General features: G+C 46.3%; 1 protein-coding gene across 2 annotated transcripts; it reads left to right on the top strand.

Moving 5' to 3' along the window:
- Positions 1-303: 303 nt before the first annotated feature.
- GARS1 (glycyl-tRNA synthetase 1) lies at positions 304-26,705 on the top strand. 2 transcript variants are annotated; one of them, XM_071428502.1, is made up of 17 exons: positions 304-506; positions 3,879-3,980; positions 6,765-6,867; positions 7,902-8,043; positions 8,683-8,771; positions 10,110-10,186; positions 12,483-12,628; positions 13,111-13,260; positions 14,735-14,897; positions 15,861-16,025; positions 18,211-18,319; positions 18,635-18,779; positions 19,956-20,041; positions 20,514-20,623; positions 22,299-22,392; positions 23,673-23,863; positions 26,348-26,705. In XM_071428502.1, exons 1-17 carry the CDS (start codon positions 366-368, stop codon positions 26,471-26,473), a joined length of 2,139 nt encoding a protein of 712 aa, XP_071284603.1. In that variant the 5' UTR covers positions 304-365; the 3' UTR covers positions 26,474-26,705. The 2 variants fall into 2 exon arrangements, with proteins under 2 accessions (XP_071284603.1, XP_071284601.1); XM_071428500.1 differs by having other exon boundaries at positions 18,211-18,323; positions 18,639-18,779.

Below are 26,705 nucleotides of genomic sequence, written 5' to 3'. Positions count from 1 at the left end.
GCCGCACTTTAGGGGTGCCCTGGGCTGTCCCCTCGCCCTGGGCACCGCCGCACTTTAGGGGTGCCCTGTGTTCCCCTCAGGGCAGTGCCAGGTCCCGCCTTTCCCCGCTCCCGCCGCCCGGGGGCGCGCCGCTCCCCTCACGGCGGGGGCGCGGGAGCGCGCATTGGCGGCGCGGCGTGCGCGCGCCCCCTGCCGGCCGCGCGCGCCCTCCCGTTCCCCCCCGTGCCGAATCTGCGGGCGCTGCCCCAGTGCGGAAAGTGCCGCGCTCCACCCGCGCCGCGCTTTACCCCGGAGTCGCGATTTCATCATGCGGGGGGCGGGCGCTGCTCCGCCCGCTCCCCCTCCTTCTCCTCCTCCTCCTCCCCATGCCGCTTCCCCGTAGCGTCCTGCCCGCCCTGCTGCGCCGCCTCGCCCGCCCGCTCCGCTCCGCCGCCGCCCCCCCCGCCATGGACGGCCCGCAGGCCGAGGCGCTGCTGGCGCCGCTCCGGAACGCGGTGCGGCAGCAGGTAACGCGGCCCGGCCCGCGCCCCGCCCGAGGGGCTCGGCGCTGTCTCCCGGGGGTCGGGCGGGCTGTGGGAGGTGCCCCCGGTCCCCCCCTCCCCGGGGGTTGCCCGCCCTGCGGAGGGGTCTTGGCGCATCCTCCCCGGGCGCTGCGGCGGCTCCGGCTCCGGGCACTGCGCGGCCTGGAGGGGACCCCGGAGACACCCAGGGGGAACCTATATGGTCACCCATGGGGACACCCATAGGGACACCCATGGGGACACCTATAGGGACACCCGGGGGCTGCTCCGCGGGTGCGGGGCGGTCCCTCAGGCACAGGGTGCCGCGTGTGGGTTTCCCCTCATGGCTCTGTGCCCTCGCCGCGGTGCCGGGGCTGCCTGGCAGGGCTGGGTCTGTGCCTCAGCCTACCTGGGTGTCCCCTCCCGGGCTGGCTGTGCCCGGGCTGGCCCTCGGTGTCCCCTTCTGGGCTGGCTGTGCCCGGGCTGGCCCTGGCTGTGCCCTGCCTTAGGCCCCTGCTCGTGTCCCCCGTGTAAAGCAGCCCCCTCGTCCCTTCGGGGTCACGCTGTGATGTCCCCTTAGAGCTGAGTTTGTGCCGGGTCTCGGAGGTAAATGACGTTCATTTGGAGTTGCATATTTGTCTGATGCAGTAAGGGATGGTAATTCCTTTGCATATTTTCCATTTCATCATTCTGATTAATCAAGGTGGGTGATGTGTCCTTTTAGCTGGGGCTGCATCGCGTTGTCTTCCCATCTCCCTCCTTTTACCTTTATCATTCTTCTTACCTGAGAAGGATTTGGTTGTCTTTTCGTTTCCTAAATAAATATTGTCACTCTGGCTGTGTACTTTAATGGACCTTGTGGAGTTCCTTCTCCTCTCTTCTCCACCTGCCAGACCTGTGTCTGTGTGTCCCCCATGTGTCTCCCTTAAGTGGCTGAATCCATATTATTCTCCTGAGCTGCACACAGAGCTATGCGTGTGTCCCTTGTATTTGCAGATTTGTGCGTGTGTTTCCCCATTAAATGAGTGGATTTATGGCCCTCTAATTATGCCAGCACTTCAGTGAGTTTTTATTATGAATCACTGTACAGCATAATGCCTTGGCAAGAGAGCTGCTTGTAAATAAAGCAATGATCTCTAGAACCAGCCAATTTATTTAGTTTAAAATCCTGTGTCATTTGCCTGTGAATACCAAGGCACCCCTTCTTTTCAGGGGTTTAAACTGGGGTGTGAGGCACCAAGGGAAAAATAAACAATAGTCCAGCTGGGGCCACACATATTGTGCTGTACAACTGGCTGTAGTAATTCCCGGAGATATTTGCACAGGAGGAGAGGGAGGGGATAACAGAGATCGGGGTGGTTGATGCCTCTGGATGCAGGAGTCTGTGTCTGGCAGCTCCGGGAGAAGTGGTTTAATTAAACCTAAGGGACTCAGCCTATGGAGAGGGAGCAGCCTATCTTCCTGCAGCAGTGCCTGATGCAATAAGCTGCCGTGATCCAGGGGTGGATCCCTCCCTGCTTTGCTGGTCTGTGGGACAAAGCTGCAGCAAAATTTGCCACATCGAGTGCTGCTGTGCACTCCTCCTTTTGGGCAGGGCTGGAGATCGGAGCTTTAATTAGATTGAGTCCTGTCAGCAGGGATAATTATTTGCTTCAGTTGTGTTTGTTTGGTTTTTTTTTTCCCTTCTCCTTGCGTATGTCTGAGCACTCTTACTTATAGGTCAAGACAAAGAGTTGCTGTGTGCTGCTTTTGGATGCTCAGCACTGAGCAGGGTGAGGGCTCTGTTGAGTCAGCAGGAGCTGCTTTGCTGCTGCCTTGATGTTTTTCCACTGGCGACCCCCCTGGCTCAACAAAGGCAATTTGGACTCACTACTTTAAAAGAGAAAAACACCAGATCAGATCCCTCCCTCTGCCACGTTACCCTGGAATGGCAGTTGCAGTCCTCAGCCCCAGAGTGAAACTTTCACGTTTTTGTTTAAGTAGTTAACAGGAAGGAAACAGCAGATTTGTTCTGTTGGTGTAGCTGATGGGGTTAATCCTGACAGGATTCTTATTTTTCCTTCGTCTCATTGTGTATGTTTTAATGCAGTCCTTGGAGACATCCTTTTACTAATAAAATGCACTTTTGAACCCCTCAGTCTCTGGAGCACTTTTATCTTTTCTAATCTGATTACAGAATAGCAATCTGTTTATTCTCTTCTCTTTGCTTTCTCAGTTACCTGTCATGTTTTTGTCAGGAAAGTTCAAAATTTAGGAAAAAAAGTTGGTATTGTGGAAATGTTGTAATCTCTATGGATTGTGGTTTTTTTCCTTTTTTTTTTTTTTCCCTCAAGATATGCAAGGTGCAAGAAAAATGCTGAACTTGGAGTATTCCATTTTTAAAACATCCCACTTGGGGCAGCTTTGACATCTCTGTGCTTTTTCCTCCAGCACCTTTGTCCTTCTCAGTAATTCAAGCTAGATCTTGGTTTTGGTGAAGAAGAGTGGACTCAAAGGGAGACTTTTAGTTCATTTATCTCCCAAGCAAGCTGGGCTTGACAGCTGAGGATCATGTTCATAGAAGAGCCCTTTTGGGTGTGTAGGGATTGAGATTTCCATGGGCTGAAAGGGGAGAGTCATCCCCACAGGGCAGAGAGACCTCAGTGGAATTGGTGGTGGTTTGACTCATGTCAAGACCTCCTGTAAGCCCACTGCAGGGTTTTGCTGCTCTGAAATATTTAGGCTTTGGGGTTTTTTTTTTTAAGGGTATTTTTATTTTGTTGTTGACTTTGTTGTATCTCTAAATTACAGAACAGGTTTTTAAAATGATAGCAATTTTTACTCAAAATGCATAGTTTTCTTTGCTTATACATTGAGCTGCAAATGTCTGTCCTCTGTGAGACTTTCTTCTGAAAATTTATGTCCTTACTGGCCAGTTTTGATCAGGTAGAACAGAGGAAAAGAAGTCTGAAATGGTCATAGGCTTTGAAGAAAAGGGAAGGGGTGGAAGGAAGAGGAGCCTTCTGGAAGGAGATGGAGAGCACAAAGCCTGTGTTCACCATCTGAGAATCCACTTAGTGCATCCTCAAGGAAAGAAACCAGGAATTTGTGATGTACATAGAGGAATATAATATATAATCCCACATGGAGATTGAATAGCAGCTCTGTGCTTTAACAGTTGTGTGGGGTGGTTGGATTTCCCTAATGAAGTCTGCTCTGCTAACTCTTAAAAGTGTTTAAAAGAGTCTGCTAACTTTAAAGTGTGTTTCTCACTTGCAGCCTCTGGAGACCTGTGTGCAGGCTGGACAGAAATCTCCTTTTGGATTGCCAGGGGAGCTGGAAGAAAGAGAGATCTTCTCTGTGGCAAAGAATGAATCTATAATGTTCTTTTTCCCCTAGGGAGAGCTGGTGAGGAAGCTGAAGGAAGAGAAAGCTCCCCAGGTGGACATAGACAGAGCTGTAGCAGAGCTCAAAGCTCGGAAGAGGGTTCTAGAAGCAAAGGTGAGTCTGGAAATTAAATTCTGAGCTCCACAGTTTTGTCTGAAAAGCCTTGAAATCTCTTCTTAATTCTTGATTGCAGGTTTGGTCTAAACAAATTCAGTCCTAGATTCAGTCTTAGACTGAATCGCTTCTGAAATAGTTTTTACAGGTTTCCAGCTAGTGGCAATTTCATTCTTTACCTGTTACACTAATTTCTGTTAGCATTAAATCAATGTGGAAACAAATACATATGAGTTCAGGTTGTAATCAAAGCTGAAATTGAGTGCATATTCACTAATCTTTGTTTGCTATATAGATTTTTTATGTGCAGAGTGAGAGCACATGCTGTTCACTGTGGTGAATTTTCAGATTTTTTGTGCATTGAAATTACCTGATTGTCATAGAATATGTTTCTTTAGAAACCACCCATTTTGCTACAGTAACAAAGTTTCTGTAGATGTTTCAAATAACCTGTAGTTATTCTTGACCTTAGAGGTGAAATTGTATCCCCTTTTTTAAATACAGCTAAGCTCTGAAGTCTTTGTGCAAATGAAATGATGAAACTTTAAGTTTGTTGGTTTTAGATCCATAAAGAAGTAAAATACATTTCTTATCCTGTGAGCTTCCCCTTCCCAGACTGAAACAACAAAAAGAAATTCTTGAAGCTTAAAAACAGTCACTTGTGCAGATTCACCTGTGTTCTAATATCAGTTTCATGTAAACATGTTTGCAGTTGTGCCTGGGTGATACTCTTAATAATGACTTAATGAGTAATGTAAATAATGACTTAATGAGTAAATACAGCACTTTTACAGCTGCCTGACTGTGAGAATGTGAGTTCACCTAAACTGAAACCCATTGACCCTGTTTGTCCTGCTGGGTCATGTGGGATGAACAGGTGCTGCTCTCTGTCAGGTCTGGCCTTGTGGCTGCCTGTCTACATACACTGAACCCAAGAAAATGTCATTTTTACTGAGTATTCAGCATAGGGACTGGGCTTTGAAACCATTGCATGAAACCTGCATTGATAACTTGGTCATCCTGCAGGAAATACCATCTAGGGGTTCTCCCAGTTTTGTGTACCAACCCTCAGAAGCTTGGGGGGATGTCAGCAGGCAGGTGAGGGGTCCTGGTGTCCCTGTGGATGTCAGCAGGCAGGTGAGGGGTCCTGGTGTCCCTGTGGATGTCAGCAGGCAGGTGAGGGGTCCCTGTGGATACCAGCAGGCAGGTGAGGGGTCCCTGTGGATGTCAGCAGGCAGGTGAGGGGTCCTGGTGTCCCTGTGGATGCCAGCAGGCAGGTGAGGGGTTCTGGTGTCCCTGTGGATGTCACCAGGCAACTGAGGGGTCCTGGTGTCCCTGTGGATGTCAGCAGGCAGGTGAGGGGTCCTGGTGTCCCTGTGGATGTCACCAGGCAAGTGAGGGGTCCTGGTGTCCCTGTGGATGTCACCAGGCAGGTGAGGGGTCCTGGTGTCCCTGTGGATGTCAGCAGGCAGGTGAGGGGTCCTGGTGTCCCTGTGGATGTCAGCAGGCAGGTTTGGAGTCCTGGTGTCCCTGTGGATGTCAGCAGGCAGGTTTGCAGTTCTGGTGTCCCTGGGGATGTCAGCAGTCAGGTTTGCAGTTCTGGTATCCCTGTGAGCCCCACCTCTGTGTTGGAGGGTGCCTGTAGGATGCAGTGGGGAGGTTTCTTAGCACTTACACCATTTGTGTGGGCTGTCAGTGCAAGGCTGACCTTGCAAATGCAGCATCTGCCCTTGGGAGTGCAGCACTCCAGTACTGGGAGTGTTTCTCTCCTGATGCTGTTCCCAGCAAGGATCACAGATCCCCCTTTGGGGGAAGGCAGCACTGGTGGTTTTCAAGCTCTGTGGTTCCTACTTGAAGATGTCAGAGCAGCTCTGAATTTGAAGCTTTGAGCAGGGTGGAGCAGCTGAGTACACAGAGTCCAGTGCTTTTAAAATTAGACCACATTTATTTGTCATTATAGATGATAGAAAAGGGGAAATTTGAAATACATGGACACACAATACTTTCTGTTACCCAAAGGCTTTTCCAAGTGATAGTCTGAGACACTTAAAGGGGATCTGAATTTATTGCACTTCTGGGCTTAATTCTGCCTTAATGATCAAAACAGCTGCCTTGAAGGAAAACTTTAAGTGTTGACCTCACTAATGGATTAGATTGTAAAAATCACAGGTTTTCAGATAAAGTAGTGAGTCTGCTCTTAAACATTGTCACAGTATCTTGTCAGGGCATTAAGGCACTCCTAAGTTTTCTGAGTGCTGAAAAAAAAAATTGCAAATAGATTTGCCATGCACAAATACCTAAAACCACTCCTTTGGCAGAGCATGAGGATGATGGTGCTTGTAATCTTCGTAGTCAAAATTCTTTCATGTGAGGAACACCTTACTGAAAGGTTTATGTATGCCAAGAATTGGATGTGTGCAGTCTGAGATGGTCACTTAAAGCTCTTTTCATAGTCAGGAGAGGGAAGAAGGTCAGAATTGGTTTGGAAATTGGCATTTTTTGGCAGTGATTGTGAAGAAAGCTGAGGATAATTCACTCAGGGAAAGTTAGGTCATGAGTCCACCTCAAGTGTCTGAAATGATGCTGCATTCAGACAAGGATGTTCATAATTGAGCACTTGAATCTCAGTGGGAAGATTCCTCTTTGGAAAATGAGCATGTTGACAGGATACCTTTTCTTCAAAGTGTCTTTGCAGGCTTTTGATTCACAGTGGTGAGTGAAGAGGATTTCTCCTCCTGCCAGAATCAGGAGCTATTAACTGGTTCTGCTTTGCCTGACTTACAGGAGCTGGCCTTACAGCCCAAAGATGACATCGTGGACAGAGTTAAGATGGAAGACACTCTCAAAAGGAGGTTTTTCTATGACCAAGCCTTTTCTATTTATGGAGGTATGGGTTTGAAGAAATGTACATTTTAATCTGTTTAGGCTAATTTTCTGGTCTTTCTAGCTGGGTGAAATGCTGCACTCTAGCAATGCTATATTAATGTGGCATACAAGATTTTTTTTTAAAGTTTGCTCTAAACTTTCCTGCTTGAGTCTGTAAACCTTTCAAAAATTCCCCCTTCCTGAAGTGTTTGTGTTGGGTTTGGGGCTCAATTTTTGTCTTGTGCTCTCTGAATGGAAATGAGTGGACTTTAAGATGCCTGTCCTGAGGATTACATTGGTAGAAGATGGCTTCTTTGCTGAGGGTAGGGTGTTTGGGGCTTAAGGAGATCATCAACTTATTTGTAACCATTCATCTCTACCTGAGCTTCTCTTGGCAAATAAATCACAGAATATTCTGAGCTGGAAGGGACCCACAAGGATCATGGAGTCCAGCTCTTAAGTGAATGACCCAACAGGACACCAATAGTGCTCAAACCCACTGTGAGCTTTAGAACCTGTTCCCTCAATGAACTTTGCCAATGAACTTTATGGCAGAATAAATGTGGCTGTAAACCTCTTCAGATGGCTGATATGAGCATCTCAGGAAACAGCACAGTGCCTCTGTGGTTACTGCTCTTTCACCTTAGATACTAAATTAAACACTCTGACTTGTTTTATTGGCTTTTTTAAAAAATCTTTGCAGCCACACTGGTGATTTGCAGATATGTGTTATTTATTACTGACAGTAACACTGCTTCAGCTCCTGCATGGTCACTTCTTCTGTATTCAGATTCCTCCTTCACACAGATTGCTCCCACAAAACAGAATCCATTGGTGGAGGGAATGTGGTTTTTAGAGTTGTTGGTTGCAGGAGTTTATCAGTTTTAAATTCTGTCACTACCTGATGCCTCAGGGCTCTGCAGCTGAACTGTGCTTCATGCTCATTAAATGAAACCAGCTGATGGAAATGCTGAGAAGGGAGGACATCTCCTCCAAACAGTGCAATCTCACACTGTACAATCTCACACTTCTTCTTTGACCTGTTCCTCTTTGCAGGAGTCAGTGGTCTGTATGACTTTGGGCCTGTTGGGTGTGCTTTGAAGAACAATATCATCCAAGCATGGAGACATCACTTTATTCAGGAAGAGCAAATCCTGGAGATTGACTGCACCATGCTCACACCTGAGCCGGTTCTAAAGTAAATATGGGTCTTTTTTTGTTTTTTTTTTTTTACCTGCAGCATGTAATTTTTGGTCATAGGTGCTTTTTACAGTGTTCTGTAAAATTATCCACAGAGATCTTGAGTCTGGGTCACCCAGTTTCATTCCATAATTAGGTTCCAGCACACAGGTCAGTGTGATAAGCTGTTGTAAATCAGGGAAAGCAGTGGCATTCACATTTGAGAGTTCAAAGCTTCCTAGAAGTCCCATTAGTTAGGAAATTGTCATTATTTCTTTTTCTAAAAGATTAAGAAGACAAGGAAAGGGCAGAAACTTCAATTCAGCTGAGATATAAAATACTGGGAATATCTCCACCTGAATTACTGGTTACTCCTCACTACTGCAGCTCTGTCTAGTTTTGATCATGATGCAGTTCCTGAAGGCATTAAGTGTCATCTTTGTGACACATTTTAAGATTTAGATGCATTGATACTTCCCACATATCATATTTTCTGAGGGGTGATGCTGCTTAACGTGACTCTGTAATCTGAAGCAGGAGTGAGCCTGCAGTTTTTGAAGGATTTCACTTTGATAAAGGTCTGTCCACTGGGATCACACAGACCTGGAACTGTCTGGTGGCAGCTGTCACATTCCTTGTTTTGTGTCATCTCTTCTAGGACTTCTGGCCACGTGGACAAGTTTGCTGATTTCATGGTGAAAGATGTGAAAAATGGGGAATGTTTTCGTGCTGATCATCTCTTAAAAGGTTTGATTTTGTTCCAAGCTAGGTGGGCCTGGGGATTTCTTGCAGTGGTACAAGCACTGGAAATAGAATCTTTCTCAAGGAAAGTCTGCTTCTGTGGCCAGACTTTGATACTTGTGTTTGCAGTAATTAATCATACCATACCAAAAACCCCATAGGTTCTGTTTGTGTCTTAAGTGAGGTTCAGGATCTCTGGTGAAAACACAGTTGTGTCCCTTTTAATAAAACCCAGTGTCATCAGGCTATGAAAGATTACTGTGTTGTCTAAGCCAAGGACTCCCTAGATAACAAGATTTTTGTACTCCAGTGCATTTTAGTCTTAGTTTTCTTGAATTTCAGTTGCTTTTTTAAGTACTGAAAAACAATTTATTGATGCTGTGAGGGGTCAGAGTATGTTTTACCTGTGAGAGGTGAATTACATGGCAGTGGATGACTTTCATGTGTACCTTAGAAATAGACTTCAGGCATTTCTTTGATTTGCAAAGTCCTCACACTTCTTCCTGGTTATTAAAATCTGTTTGGAAAAACAAACCAAGAAAGTCACAGAAATAAGAAGCCTGTTTGAAAACTTTCACAGGTACAGTTCCACTGTGAATGGAAGGATTGTTCCACTCTGCCTAAATTAGTGGTGCTCTCTGGTTTTTGAGCTTTTTCCTTTAAATTCAAGTATGCAGAACAACCTATATTGGCATTAAAGTAGTTTTCATGATATTCATTAAGAATTTCTTTTGTCAAAAAAACCCAAACTTCAAAACAAGCCCATCCAACCTCTGCCTCCTTTGCTGAGCAGCCTCATCAAACAAGTGTGTCCCTGTGTTGTGCAGCCCCTCCCTGTGAACAGCCACCTGCTGTTACTGCCAAACTGAGCTGTTACTGACTAAAAAGTCAAATTGCTTTTTTCAAACAAGAGTGGAAAGCCTTGGCATCACTGTGTGCCCTTGTGTGTCAGGGAGGATGTTGTGCTGGAACGTGGAATGCAGTCCAGCCTCAGTACCAGCTCTGTACCTGCCTCTGAGAATAAAATCAGCCTTGCTGCTTGGGATCAGACTAGATTTAATTTATAGTCTGTAAAACAGAAAGCAAGAAAAGGACTACAAAGGACTGATTTGGTTTAGAGACATAATATTGGAAAGGAACTGGATAAGAATTTGTTGTTTTCCCTGTGGCTCTCCAGTACAGTGAACTGTAGGTCACCGCTGTCCTGAGGACAGGACTGGAATTACCCTGTCAGGACAAGTTGTGGACATCACTTAACTCATGCTGGGGGATCCTCCTGAGCTGTTTTATACTGGGGTCAATGATGGAGTTGCAATCTAAACTCATGACCAACTTTTCTTACAGCTCATCTGCAGAAACTGATGTCTGACAAGAAGTGCACGGCAGAGAAAAAGGCAGAAATGGAAAATGTTCTAACACAGGTGGGTGCTACACAGGGAGGAAATGGAAAATGTTCTAACACAGGTGGGTGCTGCACAGGGAGGAAATGGAGAATGTTCTAACACAGGTGGGTGCTGCACAGGAGGGAAATGGAGAATGTTCTAACACAGGTGGGTGCTGCACAGGAGGGAAATGGAGAATGTTCTAACACAGGTGGGTGCTGAACAGGGAGGAAATGGAGAATGTTCTAACACAGGTGGGTGCTGAACAGGGAGGAAATGGAGAATGTTCTAACACAGGTGGGTGCTGAACAGGGAGGAAATGGAGAATGTTCTAACACAGGTGGGTGCTGCACAGGAGGGAAATGGAGAATGTTCTAACACAGGTGGGTGCTGCACAGGAGGGAAATGGAGAATGTTCTAACACAGGTGGGTGCTGCACAGGGAGGAAATGGAGAATGTTCTAACACAGGTGGGTACTGCATTGGAGGAAATGGAGAATGTTCTAACACAGGTGGGTGCTGAACAGGGAGGAAATGGAGAATGTTCTAACACAGGTGGGTGCTGAACAGGGAGGAAATGGAGAATGTTCTAACACAGGTGGGTGCTGCATGGGGAGGAAATGGAGAATGTTCTAACACAGGTGGGTGCTGAACAGGGAGGAAATGGAGAATGTTCTAACACAGGTGGGTGCTGCACAGGGAGGAAATGGAGAATGTTCTAACACAGGTGGGTGCTCTATGGGGAGGAAATGGAGAATGTTCTAACACAGGTGGGTGCTGCACAGGGAGGAAATGGAGAATGTTCTAACACAGGTGGGTGCTGCACAGGGAGGAAATGGAGAATGTTCTAACACAGGTGGGTGCTGCGCAGGGAGGAAATGGAGAATGTTCTAACACAGGTGGGTGCTGAACAGGGAGGAAATGGAGAATGTTCTAACACAGGTGGGTGCTCTATGGGGAGGAAATGGAGACTGTTCTAACACAGGTGGGTGCTGCACAGGGAGGAAATGGAGAATGTTCTAACACAGGTGGGTGCTGCACAGGGAGGTGGCTGCTTCAGAGAGAGGGGTGTGTGATAGGGTCCAGAGGCAGTTGCTCTTTTCTGTTCCTGAAGATGCTCAGAGGTCTTTACCCCAGAGATCCTCTCAAATACAGAAAATATAATTGTTAATAAATACTCAGAGCTTGCTGCTGAATCTCATCTCCCTCTTTTTGAGAGTTTCTGCTGTTATATTAATGAATTTTTTGAGTGTTGGGTTGGTAGGGCTAAAGCTCAGTCTTGGAGTTGGTCTGCTCTGTTTCACTTCATACTCTGGCAAAAAGCTTTTACATTTCTCAGTCCCTTCTGTGGGATTGTCATACAAAGGAACAGAGATGGATCACAAGTTTTGTCAGGGTTTTTTTTTTGAGTCAGCTCAGCACTGATTTGCTTTGTTCTGAAATTGTCTCAGTGCTTTGAAGCACTGGAGATTTGTTCCTCTGTCTCTGACACCCCACAAAGATTTTTCCTGTGTTTACCATGAGAATAGTTGGTGTTCAGTCTGACATTCCTGAACAACTGTACAAACATTTGCCTTTATTTTTTTGTTTTTCTTTGTTTTTAATGTTTGTTCTCATGACTTCTAGGATAAATGCTTCCAAAGCCATGCATTGAATGAATGTTTCCTTCCAGAAAGAGAAACTATTTGTCAGTGTTTTGCATCACTGAGCAGCTGTCATTAGTTTTTCCACACTGCAATACTGAACTTTTACCATCCTTTAGGGAAATCTCTCTGTCAATAATAGAGTATTTTTATATCCTGTGTTTGGATTTGTTTTCCTGATATATGAAAGATCATGACAACTAGAAATGCAGAACAGCTCTGAAAGGGCATCTAATGCATAGCTTGAATATTGTGTTTCAAGCAGCAGAAGAAAAAAGAAATGAATGCAAACAAAGCCCTGCAGAAATTTTAGCTCTCTTTTCTCTCATTGCTGTATTTTTTTTGCTCCCAGCACAGATCTCCCCATATTTTAGCTGAATCTGTTCAAAAGAGTCTGTTCTGGTGGGTGGTGGTGCAGTCCCAATGACTTTCCTTGTGCTTTACACCCACTCTTAAGCTCAGACCTCCTGTGGTATGACTAAATCCCAGACCTATTACTAAAATGGGTTTGCAAATGTGCAAAGTATATTCTTCTATCACTGGTTCAAACTTGCTTGAAAATTTAGGTTAGAAGAGAATATTTTGGGCAGGTGATTCAGAGCTGTAGATCATGCTTAGGAAAAAATAAGGAGGACATTCATTCCTGTTATCTTGTCTAGTAATTAAAATAATTCTCTTGTGTTTTGGTATTAGTTGGACAATTATGGCCAGCAAGAGCTTGCAGATCTCTTTGTGAACTACAATGTGAAGTCCCCTGTCACTGGGAATGACCTGTCCCCTCCTGTTTCTTTCAATCTGATGTTCAAGACCTCCATTGGGCCTGGAGGAAATATGCCTGGGTAGGTGCTAATTTCATTCTGCTCACACTCTCCTTGCTTTAGAGATGATTTGGAATAAAAATGAAGTCTCTGGAGTAGCCTTCCCCTGCCTCTCAGTCCCAGCCTCCTGTAGCAGGTTAGCATTCCTTGGAGTCTTGGGGAAAGGAGGAGAAACGAGGGGCTGTTGGAGAACATGAAAATACTTAAAAGCACCCAAAATACAGATCCCAGCTGTGCCCTTGCTGTTGGAGTAGTTTTCATAAAGCTGGTCTGCAATTGTCAGTGACTTCATGGCTGTAGAAAACCTACTTCAGGATACCTGTTGGAGGAAGGAGGTGAAGTTTTTTCCTTTTCAGTCTATTGATTAATTGGGTATTTTGTCTGGAATTAAAAGTCTGAAGAGAAAAACTTTCACTTGTGAGTTTTGTAACAACTGTGGCTTTCTCCCCGCTTTCCCCACCCTTAAATCTTCCTGATTTTTCCTCTCCCCCATCTCTTTTCAGCTATCTGAGGCCAGAAACTGCACAGGGAATATTCCTCAACTTCAAACGTCTGCTGGAGTTTAACCAAGGCAAATTGCCTTTTGCTGCTGCCCAGATTGGAAATTCCTTCAGGAATGAAATCTCACCCCGCTCCGGCCTTATCAGAGTGAGGTACTGCCAACTTTCTCTTCCAGCAGGAGGGCACCTGGGAGCAGGGAACATCTTCCTTTGCTTCCAGGATTTGTTGCAGCATTGTTTCACTTTAGTGCTTTCTCCCAGAGGAATCCTGGTTTTGTGCCTGGTGAGCCTCAGGCTCTACAGATGAATTCAGAGTTTAGGTTTTAAGTAGAGAATTTTAAGATTGGCTTGTGAGAAGCAGAATCTCTGAAATAGTTGTTGCAATAGAGATAGACTCAGTTTCACTGACAGAATTTGGCTTCCATTATAGTCTAAAAAAATCATGTCCAAGGTAGCTGTGTTCTCTACAGGGCTTTGCTTATTTAGTTATGTTTGTGCAATTTCCTTTGAAACTGAAATCAAAATGTGCTTGACCTTGCAGCAATATTTCCTTGTCTCAGTTCCTGCAGATTCTGCAGCTCTACAGCTTGCTGCAGAGAGGAAGTTGGGAGATAACCTGACTCAGGACCAGTGTTGGTGTTGCAAGATCAGTCAAGCTGGAAAGCTCAGGGTTATTGGGAATTGCTTGCAGTTCTGTCTCTGGATAAAAGTGATTATTGCCTTTCACTAGGGATAATCTCTGTATTTAAACTGATCTATCCTAATTGGAAGTCTCTTCCATATTATTTGGAACTAGGGCTCCCATGCACAGGCAGTACATGTTGTAAACCTGGTAATTGATTGTTTTGTGGTGCCATAAATGTCACTGAGAGGCCATGGCATCCTTAGCACAGAGGGAACTCAGGAATTTCCTCACTCCTCCTGTTCTGTTTTGCTCATCTGGAAATGAGAACTTTTCTCATTGAAATCATCTTCAGTCAAATATAAATGATATGCTTGTGGCACATTTATTGGAGACTGTTATTATGCAATCACAGCAAATTACACCCTGATGGCTGTGATTTACAGTTAATGATTACCTAGAGCTTTTTTAAAGGTTGTTGATAATGAGCTAATTCAGTGGAAAGTGATTTCAAGTGAGAAGGTTTAGAATCAATCTCTGAGTAAAGATATATTAAAGACAAGTTCTTAAAACAGAATTCATGCCATTGCTGCATGCAGCAGTATCATTATCTTCAGGAAATTACCACCTCACCTGGTTATTTTTGGCACCTCTGACATGAGTTAAAGCTACTGATTTAATCAGCAGACCCTGTAAGGAACAACTGCTTCTAATATGGGCATCAAAGCTGTCTGGAAAAACTCTAGAGAATTTCTGGAAGTACTTCCAAAGGTGGTGTTCTCTGCTCTGACTCACAGTGGGGTTAACCACGGCCTGGAGAGCTCTAGATGGATCTGTAGAAAGTTTTGCTAGGAATTTGGAGATGAAACTAAATCCAGTGATGAGACTGGTCCATGTTCTGCATAGGATTTTAAATCACTGGCTTGCTGTGAGAGGCTGAAGCACAATGGTTTATTAGGGTCTAATGCATAAAATATTTAATAAGTGTGTGTTTGTTTTCACTAGGGAATTCACCATGGCAGAAATTGAGCACTTTGTGGACCCCAGTGAGAAGAACCACCCCAAGTTTCAGAACGTGGCAGATCTCAACATCCTCCTGTACTCGGCCAAGGCGCAGGTCAGCGGGCAGTCAGCGCACGTCATGCGCCTGGGAGATGCTGTCCAGCAGGTAACCCTCCCCCTACAGCCACACCCAGCTTGCTCCTTGCAGTATGGCACTCAAGGCTAAGTTACAAACTGGCTTTTTAAAATTAGGGCTCTGACTGATGTGTCTGTCCAGTCCTGTGTTGGTCTGAACTCATGTAGTGTTGTTGGAATAGTCTGAATCCAGGACTGAGGGCATGGATCACTGGGCCTACACAAAGTTTGTGTTGTGTTTGTGCCAGCTGGGGTTTGCTCCCAGATTTATGAGTAGTTTCTCTTCAGTGAATCAGTGAGACTGAGATCTAGGCCTGGTCCTTGCTACCAGAAGAGTGCAGGTGGTGTTGGGATAAGGGTTGAAAGCTAAACTTCACACTTAGCTAGTGAAGAGGGGCAGTAAGGATGATTAATACAAGCAGTATCTGGGAACCTCATATTCAGCTGCTGATCCCCATGAGTATGTGGCTTGCACAATTAGATGAATCACTACCTGATTAATCTAATTATGAATGGGTTGATTTACCAACCTCCTCCTCCTCCCCATTTCCTCCGACACCCAAATGAAAAAACCCCCAAAAACCACTAAAACACTGCCTTTAAAAAACACAAACAAAGCAAAAAGTCCCAAAAAAGAGCCAAAAAAATAAAAAGAACACCACCCCTCTGTTGTATTGCAGCTGTGAACTGCAAGGTGCAGCTGTTGTAATGCCAGTGACTGCACTGCTGCATACAGGGGGGGATTTACAAGTAGGTGATCCTCAGAGCCAGTGGGTGATGAGTCCTGGAGTGACAGGAACCCACTGTTTGGTCAGATGGAGATGGTGCCAGTGCCACGAGGTGAGTTTGAAGAGAAGTAACAGCTCCAGGGGAGACAGAACTTAACCACAAGTTCTATGTGTAACATGTCAGGTTGCCTGCAGAAGTTCAACAAATCATGACTTTGCTTCCTTAGGAACTCACATGGGTTTTTTCCTTATTCTTCTCCCTGCAGGGTGTGATCAATAACTCTGTCCTGGGTTACTTCATCGGCAGAATCTACCTCTTCCTCACCAAGGTCGGCGTATCCCCGGAGAAGCTGCGCTTCCGCCAGCACATGGAGAATGAGATGGCTCATTATGCCTGTGACTGCTGGGATGCAGAGTCCAAAACCTCCTATGTAAGTGGCAAAAGTGCAAACAGCAAGGGGAAGCCCTGTCAGATCTGATTGATTTCTGGCTTTTTAAAGTTAGGGCTGTGGGTCTGATGCATCTCTATGGCTTCATGTTGGTCTAAACACACATAATGCAGTTGAAATATTTTGTATCCAGGACCAAGGGGCAGCTCAGCTCCCTGCACAAAGTTTCTGAACTGTTCATGCTGCTTTGGGAGGTCCAGGCTTCTTTGCTGGAGCCTGAAGTAGCCTGGGGACACTTCACTGGTCAAATTTCATCTGGAGCTAAAGGAAACTGAGTCCTGGTGCTTTCCAAATCCTGTAACCTCTCTAACAGCAGTGGGGAAGGATTTGTTTTGCTGGAGGTGTTATTCCAGGGCAGATTGCTTCCTGTTTGAATGCTTACTCTTCCTTTCCCTCTTCCATGCTGTGAGAAATGAGTTCACTCCTGCCAGTTCAGACAGCTGGTACTGGAAGAAAAATTCCTCAAGGATTTGTTATCATCTTCCTGCTGAGTCATTAAGAGCTTTTTCATTCAAGCCTTGTTGAGTGCCTTTTTTTCCCCTCATGTATTGTTGGTTGGATTTAGACTCATCACTAGTGATGTTCTATTACAGCATTTTAGAGGAATAGCAGCCAGTAAAATTCTGCCAAACTGAAGAATTTTAGGAAAAAACCAAACCTCCTGCAGCTCAGATGAGTGATTTTTCTTCATATAGAAAAGACCTGAAGGAATGGCTTCCTCTAAATGTCCATAGCTGACCTCCACAAGTTCACAGCCAATCTTTCCAGCCAGCCCAAAACTGGACATGGTGTGAGCCCCACCATGTAAATAAGATTATTCAACTTTGCAAGCCTTAGGACAATGCTCACAGAGCAGGGTGTCCAACAGCCTAACCCAGGAGTGAGCACAGCAATCCCAGGGGTGTGAAAGGAGCACCTTGGGAGCTGGACCATGCTTTGGTTTGTTGCTTAAGTCTGATCAGAAATGTTTGCAGCACTCAGTTGTAAGAAGGGAAGTGGTCTGAGTAGCTTAAAATCCATCCTAGAAATGTATTGTACACAATGGTGTGGGTTAAGGGATTCCAAGATCCACCCCACCTCCCATGGGCAGGGACACCTTCCACTATCCCAGGTTGCTCCAAGCCCCATCCAACCTGCCTTGAACTTCCAGGGATGGGGCAGCCACAGCTTCTCTGGGAACCTGTGCTAGGGCTTCCCCACCCTCCCAGGGAAGAATTTCTTATTAATGTCTAATCTAATCCTGCCATCTTTCAGTTTAGAGCCATTCCCCCTTGTGCTGTCACTCCATGTCCTTGTCCAAAAGTCCCTCTCCAGTTCTTGGAGCCCCTTTAGGCACTGGAAGAGCCTTCTCTTCTCCAGGTTGAACAACCACATAAACCTGTATTCTGTGTTTTCTGAGAAGTAGCTGCAACACCCTAATAGCCAAATTTCTGAAAAAATCCTCCCAACATACCCTGAAGCACCACGATTGTCAAGCACAGGGATTTTTTCTGTTGACACACCTTTTCTGACACCCTCCTATATCACTCCAGCTTGGAAAGCCATACAACATCTGGCTGCCTGTACATCCCACACTGATGTGACAGTGAGTGGGAAGCAGCTGCTGAGCCTTGTCTTACATGGGATTGTCTGTTAGGAAATCCAGAGGGAGGTTGGATTTGCTGCTTCACCAATCCAGTGGGACTGGTATTCTGAGATTGCTCCTTGCCATACATGCTGAAATACTGAATTAAGAGCTTCCCTTGAATGTGATCTTTGTTGTAGCAGCTCCTAAGCCAGGCTTTTGGCCATTCCAGGGTGGTTGATTCCCTGCTGTGTGTCCCATGGGGACATGATGCCTTGTGTGCCTGTGGCATGTGAGTGATAGGGCCGTGTGCTCTGGCCCCAGCCCGAGCTGTTGGCACAGGGCTTTGCTCTGCCAAGCCATGTGGAAAAGCTGGCCCTGAACACAGGCACTGGGCAGATGACTGATTGTTTCCTCTGGAAACAAATGGAATCACTCAAATGAGGGAGCAACTGGTGAGGGAGGGCTGCTTATTGTAACAGAGCTAATTATGTAGAAAAAACAGCCATGGGAGCAGGGAGGGCTTAAGGGTGAATAAACATATTTGATGGTTAAGTGGACAAAAAAGTGAGTTGGTGAAAGCTTCCAGTTTTGTTTTTTCAGGGTTGGATTGAGATCGTTGGCTGTGCTGATCGTTCCTGCTATGACCTTTCCTGCCATGCCCGTGCCACCAAAGTTCCTCTCATAGCTGAGAAGCATCTCAAAGAACCTATATCCTTTCAGAATAAAGCAGCTTCTCCTCAAGTGGAAAGGGATTGGGCAGGGAGATGTCTTGGAGATCTGCACAGCTCTGTTTCAAGTTACATCTGTTTATTTAACAGGGAAACCTACAACTACAGGCCAGCATGACTTTGGGAAGTGACCTGGAAAGAATTGAGCATTTGTTACTCCCTTCCTCTCTTGGAGGGAAGTTCCTTCATCCAGTAGTGGAGGAGATGTCTTTGTGTTGTGCAGCAATTAACTTAGACATAATGAAGGAACCAGGTCCTGCTTTCTACCCTCACAAGCTCCTTAACAGCCTTGTACAGAACAGTCAACATTGTTCAGTTTGAGGCAAATAAGGGAGCCATTGGCAAAGCTTACAAGAAGGATGCCAAGGTGGTGATGGAATACCTTGCCATGTGTGATGAGTGCTACATCAGCGAGATGGAGCAGCTGCTCAACGAGAAAGGGTGAGCCCTGTGTGTGTGGTACCTTCCTCTGACACCCTGAGGTGGGCCCCAAAGGGCTGCTGCATTTATTTGAGCCACTTGAAACCAGTTTCCTGCTGAGAGCAGGCTGTGTGGGTCATCTGAGATGTTTGAGTGCTCTCACCAGGCAGTGCTGGTCACTCATCAACATATTTCTGGGTGTATGCACATAAATATTTGTTTGTCTGTGTGGGAATGAGCTGCTGGCTTTAGTAGGATCATCCCAGAAGAGAAAGAGTTCGGTGAAATGGGAATTGTTTAACAGCTTCCCCACTCTGGTTTGAGAGTGGACCAGGACTGATTTAAAACTTTAATAAAATAATTCTGTGACCAATGGAACAAAATAGTTAAATGAGAAACAAAGTATGCCTGAGTATCCTCCAGTGTTTAGTGAGCTGCTTTAGGACCTGTTACAGCCTTTAATTTACTGTGGCAGTAATTTGTATGATTTTCTTTGACCTGCCCTCCTAACAACTGAAAATATGAGAAGTCTTTGCAGTTGTCAGATTTGGCTGAAGCAGGCCAGCAGCAGTCTGTGTTAGGGGAAAGCTAATGGTGCAGTAACAAAAAAATAAACTTAATTTCCTGCTTGAAATGGTACAAGGTGTAGGATAAATGAACACATTACAGCATGGTAACACTTACATCTTTCTTTCTTCCCCTGAGCTAAAATGTATTTCTTTCACATCTCTATGAATGTGAGAGTGTAGGAAAAAACAGTAGCACTCAAAATGGGCAGAGAAATGATTGCAGAGAAGAAACTTAGTCCATCCAGAATCTCCCTGGAATGGTTCAGTAGATGAGTTAGAAGCAATATCCCTGCTTTTATTGATAGTCCAGTGCCTGCTTTGTGTGCCTCCCTTTATCTCTTTGGTGTGTAGGCTTCATCCTGAGTATTTCCCAATTGACTTTGCTTCAGGCTGTTAACCACAGCAAATTCACTGTGATTATGAAAATGGTTGCTTTTAATGTACACGTAGTAATTTTATTATTAATGCAAATTTCTTTTAATGGGTATGCTACATGTTTCTTTCATCTCTGGGGTTTTCCCTGGCTTCTATCATCACACTCTCAGAGTCAAACAAGTGATGCAATTAAGGAAATAAAACTTGTTTGTTTATTGCTGTAGCTTTTAAATGACTTCTTTTTCATTTGCAGGGAATTCACTGTTGAAACTGAAGGGAAAACTTTTATATTAACAAAGGACATGGTTACTGTGAAGAGATTTCAGAAAACATTACATGGTAAATTTGATTCTTTGTTGTTTGAGCATCATCAGGATACATTTTGAGTATGAACTTTATTGGTAGCATTGTCCTGTTAGTATTGTAACACAGAATAGGAAAAATGCCAAATGTAATTTCCTCAAAATTTAAGAGTAGGAAGGCTTTTGGAGAGTCAATGACTGCATCTCCACAGAGATAAGTCCTGATACAGGAAAGGGGGCTAGAAGGAAACTTTTTCCAAAATGCATGGATTTAGTTCCTCAAAGAAGCCAGAGAAAGGGCCCTGAGTTATTTTCTACAGCCTAAATATGTCCTGTACATGAGCTAAGTCCAAATCTCTATTTCAGGTATTTGTATTTAGAGCAGAAATGTTTAATCTTTTATTCCATATACTCATCCACACATGAGCAAAAGGACAGCATCAGCAACCACATCTTTCTTCTTGTCTAAACACATTTTTAATGGTGATGTGCATTATTTTGTGTTCCAGTGGAAGAAATCATCCCAAATGTCATTGAGCCGTCGTTTGGCATCGGAAGGATCATGTACACAGTGTTCGAGCACACATTCCGCATCCGCGAAGGAGACGAGCAGAGAACGGTGAGGGCTGGGCCAGCTGCAGGCACCTGCCCTCCCCTGGCATCCAGGGAAAGGGCTGAAACAGCACTGCACAATGCCCAGCAGAGATGGGAAAGCCCAGCTGGGCTGTGGCATTGCTGGTTTTGCCAGAGTGTTGGTGTTGTGAAGGTCCCCAGGACGAGGTGACAGATGAGAATTTGACTCCAGGTTCTCAGATGGCTGATTCGTTATTTTATGATATTCTATTAAAAGAAATGAGATACTAAAACTATACTAAACTATAGAGAAAGGATACAGACAGAAGGCTAGAAAACAGTGATAATGAAAACCCATGACAGACTCAGAGTCTGACACAGCTGGCTGTGACTGGCCATTAATTAAAAACAATTCACATGCTGGGGAAGCAGTTCTCCAAATCACATTCCAAAGCAGCAAAACATGGAGAAGCTGAGGCTTCTCATCTTGCCAGGAGAAGAAATCCTGGTGAAGGGATTTTTTATAAAATATCGTGGTGACACCGGAGTACTTTTCATTTTTACATGAGAGCATTCTGCTCAGGTGTGCATGAGGCTCTTGCTGGATTCCTGGCAAGGGGGTGAGAAATTCCTCCTCTGGATCCACACTTGACAGTGTTCCATGGCTCAGAGAATGGCATATCTTCAGTGTTTAATTCCCTTTCTTGCTGCTGCTTTTCCTGGAATCATACTTCTGTGCAGCAGGGTGGACAATGGACTGTTTGCTCAGTCCCTTGTGAAATTCAGCCTTTTCTGGTTCTGGACACCCCTAAAACCTTGACCTGAAGCTTTGTTGTAGCAGGGGCCAGAGGAAAGTGTGTGTTTCAGACAGAGCTTCCTCCAGCCAGTGCCCAGGTGTGGTGCTCTGTGCCATTGCTGGTGGCACATGAGAAGCTGGCTGGAAACTTTGTGCTGCTTCCTGCTCGTTGTTCCTGGCTCCTGGACTGTGTTCATAAAAAAGAAATATAACATTAAAAAAGTGTTCTTTGTGTCTCTGGGGTGTCACAGGATGGTACATTTATGACTGAGGGAACAAGGTTCAGGAGCCCAGAGTTAGGACACAGCTGACTTGGAATCCCAAACTGCTCCTGAAGTATAAAATACTGGGTTTACCTTCCTTCTAGTACCCATTTACTTTTCATGTAGCCTGGGCTGCTTTATATTGTGGTACATCTCACATGCATTGCTTCTGTCCCTTTGATACCTTGCTGATTGCCAGGAAAGATCTTACTATTTTTCCCCTCACTTCTGGTACATTTTTATTTTCTGAGGGTGTCTGTGAAGGGTTCTAAAAACCTTTTTGCTGCATATGCTCCATGTGTGTGGAGTCTCAAACAGTTTGGTTTAGACTGTGCCTAAGACTAAATCTCCTGGAAAGACACCTCCACCCTTAATTTTTCTGTAATTCAGATGAGGTTAGATTTCTTTGGAAGGCTCTAATAGACCTGTTCTGGTGGGAGGTAACATTTACCTGTCAGGAAATAAGGGGGAATTGAGGCTGGAGAAAACCAGTCCTGCTCCAGTGGTGTGAGATGTCACTGCTGATGCCCTAGAGTAGGCCAGAGACTCCCCATGGACACTCACCCTGCCTCCAGCCTCAGTCAGAGCTTATTCTCACCTCTGAGTCTGATCTGACCATTAAACTTGTATTTATTGACTTGTGCTTTTCCTTTTTTCCACAGTACTTCAGCTTCCCAGCTGTTGTAGCACCGTTCAAGTGCTCCGTTCTTCCTCTGAGCCAGAATCAGGAATTCATGCCTTTTGTCAAGGAATTATGTAAGTGTGTTAAGCACTTTGGGGCTGATGGGGCTGTGCATGGGGAAGAGAGGGCTCTCAAAATAGCATTTGGATCATGTGGCTCTCCAAAGTGCACAAGGAGAGTTGTTGACCTGAACCAGCTGAGTGTCCACAAGCTTTGGGTATCCCATCAAACTCTTCAGCTATGCTCAAAAAACCCACCACCATCTTTGTCTCTCTGTTAGTTTGGAGTGTAAAAGACATTGCTTTTTTTCCTTTTTTGTCAAAAATAAATCTTTCCCACTGCTTAGGAGAAGCTGGAGCAGTGGGGGTTTTTGTTTTGTAATTAAAGTTTGTTTTGCTTTTATTGGCCACCTAATATATTGAGTCTGTCCCAGAGCTGCTGAGCCTGCAACCATTCTGTCAAGCTGCCCACTGGTAGTGAGCATCATGGGCAAAGATAGGGGCCATAAAACTGAACAGAGGAAGGGTAGGAACAGGGCTTGCATGTCAGACAGTGCCTTTTGCTGTCAGCACCAGTTCTGCCTTGGACTTGGTCTCCCTGCTCTGGATGTGCCCTGCACAGTGGGGCTGGGGTTGGTGTTAAAGCAGAGTCATGGCACTGATGACAAGGGGAAAAACTTGGTGACTTTGCACTTGGAGTGAGGGTTGTAGTGCAATGTGGAGAGCTGGGAGAACGGGGTGGGTCTGACCCTGTGGTCCTACAAAGAATGGAACACTGGATGTTCTGTCAGAGTAAAACTGGGGCTCTGAGATGCTGCTTGCACCTGGGACAGGCGTGACCTCATGGGGTGATGCCTAGAGAGGCTGACCTGGAACAGAGGCTGGACAGAGTTAAAGGAATAAAGTAGGGATTTATTAAAAGGCCTTCAAAGGATACACCTTGGGCAGCACAAGAGCCTGGTCATGGCTCTGCCCCAGATGGATGCAAGATGGATGCTGGGTCACAAGTTTTTACACTTTTATAAGTTTTGGTCCATTTCCATATTGGGGTTGATTGTCCAATTACAGCTCCAGGTTATGCAGTCCCATCCTCCCAGTTTGCTCTCCTCAATTTGCTGTTGTTTGCACTTTTTGGGCCTGAAGCTGCAACAGTGTCCTTGGTTCTGGGGCTGGAAAAGGATTGTTCTGTGTGACTGAACTGTGAAGAGAACCTGCTAACACTTTATATGAAGTTCAGAGTCACACCCTAAGGCAGTACAGGATCTGAAAAATACAAAAGCTAAAACTTAAGGCATCAGGGGTATGGGGGAGCCTGTGCTGGGGCCATGCACCAATCCCTGCTCTGCTCCCTGCAGCCGAAGCACTGACCAGGACCGGGATCTCCCACAAGGTGGATGATGCAGCGGGGTCCATCGGCCGGCGCTACGCCCGCACGGACGAGATCGGCGTGGCCTTCGGCATCACCATCGACTTCGACACCGTGAACCGCACCCCGCACACGGCCACGCTGCGCGACCGCGACTCCATGCGCCAGATCCGCGCCGAGGTCAGCCAGGGCACGGCTCACAGGGCTCACAGGGCTCACACAGGGCTCACACACGGCTCACAGGGCTCACACACGGCTCACAGGGCTCCCACATGGCTCACAGGGCTCACACACGGCTCACAGGGCTCCCACATGGCTCACAGGGCTCACACACGGCTCACAGGGCTCACACACGGCTCACAGGGCTCACACACGGCTCACACACAGGGCTCACACACGGCTCACAGGGCTCCCACATGGCTCACAGGGCTCACACACGGCTCACAGGGCTCACACACGGCTCACAGGGCTCACACACGGCTCACAGGGCTCACACACGGCTCACACACAGGGCTCACACACGGCTCACAGGGCTCCCACATGGCTCACAGGGCTCACACACGGCTCACAGGGCTCACACACAGCTCACAGGGCAGGGCACGGCTCACAGGGCTCACACACGGCTCACAGGGCTCACACACGGCTCACAGGGCTCATACAGGGCTCCCACACGGCTCACAGGGCTCACACTCGGCTCACAGGGCTGACACACAGCTCACAGGGCAGGGCACGGCTCACAGGGCTCACACATGGCTCACAGGGCTCACACTCGGCTCACAGGGCTCACACACAGCTCACAGGGCTCACACTTCTCACACAGCTCACAGAGCTTGCACAGCTCTCACACAGCTTACAGAGCTCAGACTGCTCACAGAGCTCACAGAGCTCCCAGAGCTCACACATCTTACACAGAACTCACACAGCTCACACAACTCACACAATCACTGGGTTTGAAGAGGCCATCAAAATCATTGAGTCCAACCCAGCCCCAACACCTCAACTGAACCCTGGCACTCAGTGCCAGATCCAGGCTTTGTTAAACACACCCAGGCATGGGGACTCCACCACCTCCCTGGGCAGCCATTCCAGAACTTTCTCACTCTTCCTGTGAAAAACTTTTCCCTGCTGTCCAACCTGTATTTCCCCTGGTGCAGCTCGAGGCTGTGTGCTCTGGGTGTGTCAGTGCTGCTGCAGAAAGAGCCCAGGCCCAGCTGAGCACAGGCCCCTTTCAGGAGCTGCAGAGAGTGATGGGGGCAGCCCTGAGTCTCCTTTGCTCCAGGCTGAGCACCCCCAGTTCCCTCAGGGCTTCCTCACAGGCTTTGTGTTCCCAGCCCCTCTCCAGCCTCCTTGTCCCCTCTGGATGTGCTCAGTGTCCCAAGCTCCTTCCCAAGCTGAGGGCCCAGAGCTGGGCACAGCACTCCAGGTGTGACCCCACCAGGCTCAGGGCTGGCACAGGCAAGGGTGCTCCTTTTGGCCTTGAGGACAACATCCCCTGCTGGTTCTGATCTGTCAGTAATCCTTGTGGGAGCTGCCTCCAGCTCTGTAACAATTTAGCTGTTGTGACAAATCCCCAGGAACAGATATGGGTCAGACAGAAAGTGCTGGCCCAGCTGATAAAGTGAGCAGAAGCTTTTGTTTTTCTTGCATGCAGAGGTGTTGATCTTACCTGGAAGCCATGCCTTGTGCTGACTACACTGCTCTTTGGAGTGGCTCTTTCCAAGAGAAGGCTGCTGAGTTCAATCATTGACTGGGTTGTGTCTGGCTTTCAAAGGCTGGGCTCCTTGTAATCCACAGGCACCAAGAGGCAGAACACTGGGGTTTGCCTTGCAGCTGGTGTTGCCTGTGCAGCACTACAGGAGCTGATGAACCACTGCCCCAAAGCTGTGTGTGCCCTAAGCACACTCTGCCAGTGTGGCTGCAGTGCAGACTGGAATAGCAAAATCCTCCGTGTGGTGGGCTCTGCCTCTGCTCAGAGCTGTGGATCTGCAGTCTTGGGAGGTTTTCAGGGTTTTCTTTTTTCCCTGATGTTCTTTCCTCCCTGGCCTTCACTCCAGGCACAGGAGGAGATGGTGCTCACCTGTGAGGCTGAGCTGTAGCACCACAGAAGCACCTGCAGTGCCTGGGGCTGCTGAGCAGGCTGGGGTTTTGGCTGGCTGTAAAAGGCAGTGCCAGTTCCTCAGGGCACTCTTCTGTCTCTCTGTCACCTGGGTGACCTCTCACTGCTGACCAGCAGAGATGAGACTTTGCTATCCTTCAATTTCTGCACATTTTCAGCTTTCTGGTTGATCCTTTGCACCATGACAGTGTGCTGTGAGCAGCAAAGAAAAGGAAACTTGCAGCTTCTTTGGTGCTGGTCTTACAGTAGGTAGGGCCTAGCTGAATCCTGGCTTACAGCATCTTTGGGATGTGTGTAAAAAAACTTTGGGTTTTTTTTTCCCTTCCCAAACTGCTGCACAACCTTACCTTGCTTTGGTTGACCATTTCCCTCCTGGATCACCCTAATAACAGATTGATCTAAGGTGTCCTAATTAATGTTTTTCTCCCCAAAAATGATCTTCCAGGAGATACTTTGAACCTATTCTATTGCTGATGTAAAAAATGCCCAATATCCAGCTTGATTTTGGTGACTTTGTGTTTCTTCTGTCTTTGTGGCTTTTCCTGCAGATCTCTGAACTTCCTGGCATCATCCGAGACCTGGCCAACGGTTATCTCACCTGGGCTGATGTTGAGGCAAAGTATCCACAATTTGAGGGACAAGAGACTGGCAAAAAGGACACAATAGAGGAATAAAGAAAAGGACCTGAAGTAAAATCCTGTCAAAATGTCCACTTTTTACTGTTCATGTTAATATGAAATAAACTTACCATGTATTATTCAAAGCTGCATTATTTGTGCACACAGGGACTATTTGGATATTTTTTTCTTTTCCTCAATTGCTGATCAGATTTAACTTTAAAAACTGAAATAATTGCAGCCTGAGCTGAAGGTGTTACAAATAAAACCACCATTGTATATGCCTGCC

Source organism: Agelaius tricolor, unplaced genomic scaffold (genome assembly GCF_023055355.1).
Source record: "Agelaius tricolor isolate 1412-34295 unplaced genomic scaffold, bAgeTri1.0.p SCAF_6, whole genome shotgun sequence".
In the NCBI taxonomy this organism is placed as follows: Eukaryota; Metazoa; Chordata; class Aves; order Passeriformes; family Icteridae; genus Agelaius; species Agelaius tricolor.
Note: the sequence above shows the minus strand (reverse complement) of the source record. Positions and strands in the feature narration are given on the sequence as shown.

Excerpts from the sequence above, each read along its gene's own strand:
- GARS1 (XM_071428502.1), top strand. The coding sequence starts at position 366 with ATGCCGCTTCCCCGTAGCGTCCTGCCCGCCCTGCTGCGCCGCCTCGCC. Across the intron at positions 13,261-14,734 it reads TCCGGCCTTATCAGAGTGAG|GGAATTCACCATGGCAGAAA; the intron begins GTACTGCCAACT and ends TGTTTTCACTAG. Across the intron at positions 18,780-19,955 it reads CAGCTGCTCAACGAGAAAGG|GGAATTCACTGTTGAAACTG; the intron begins GTGAGCCCTGTG and ends TTTCATTTGCAG.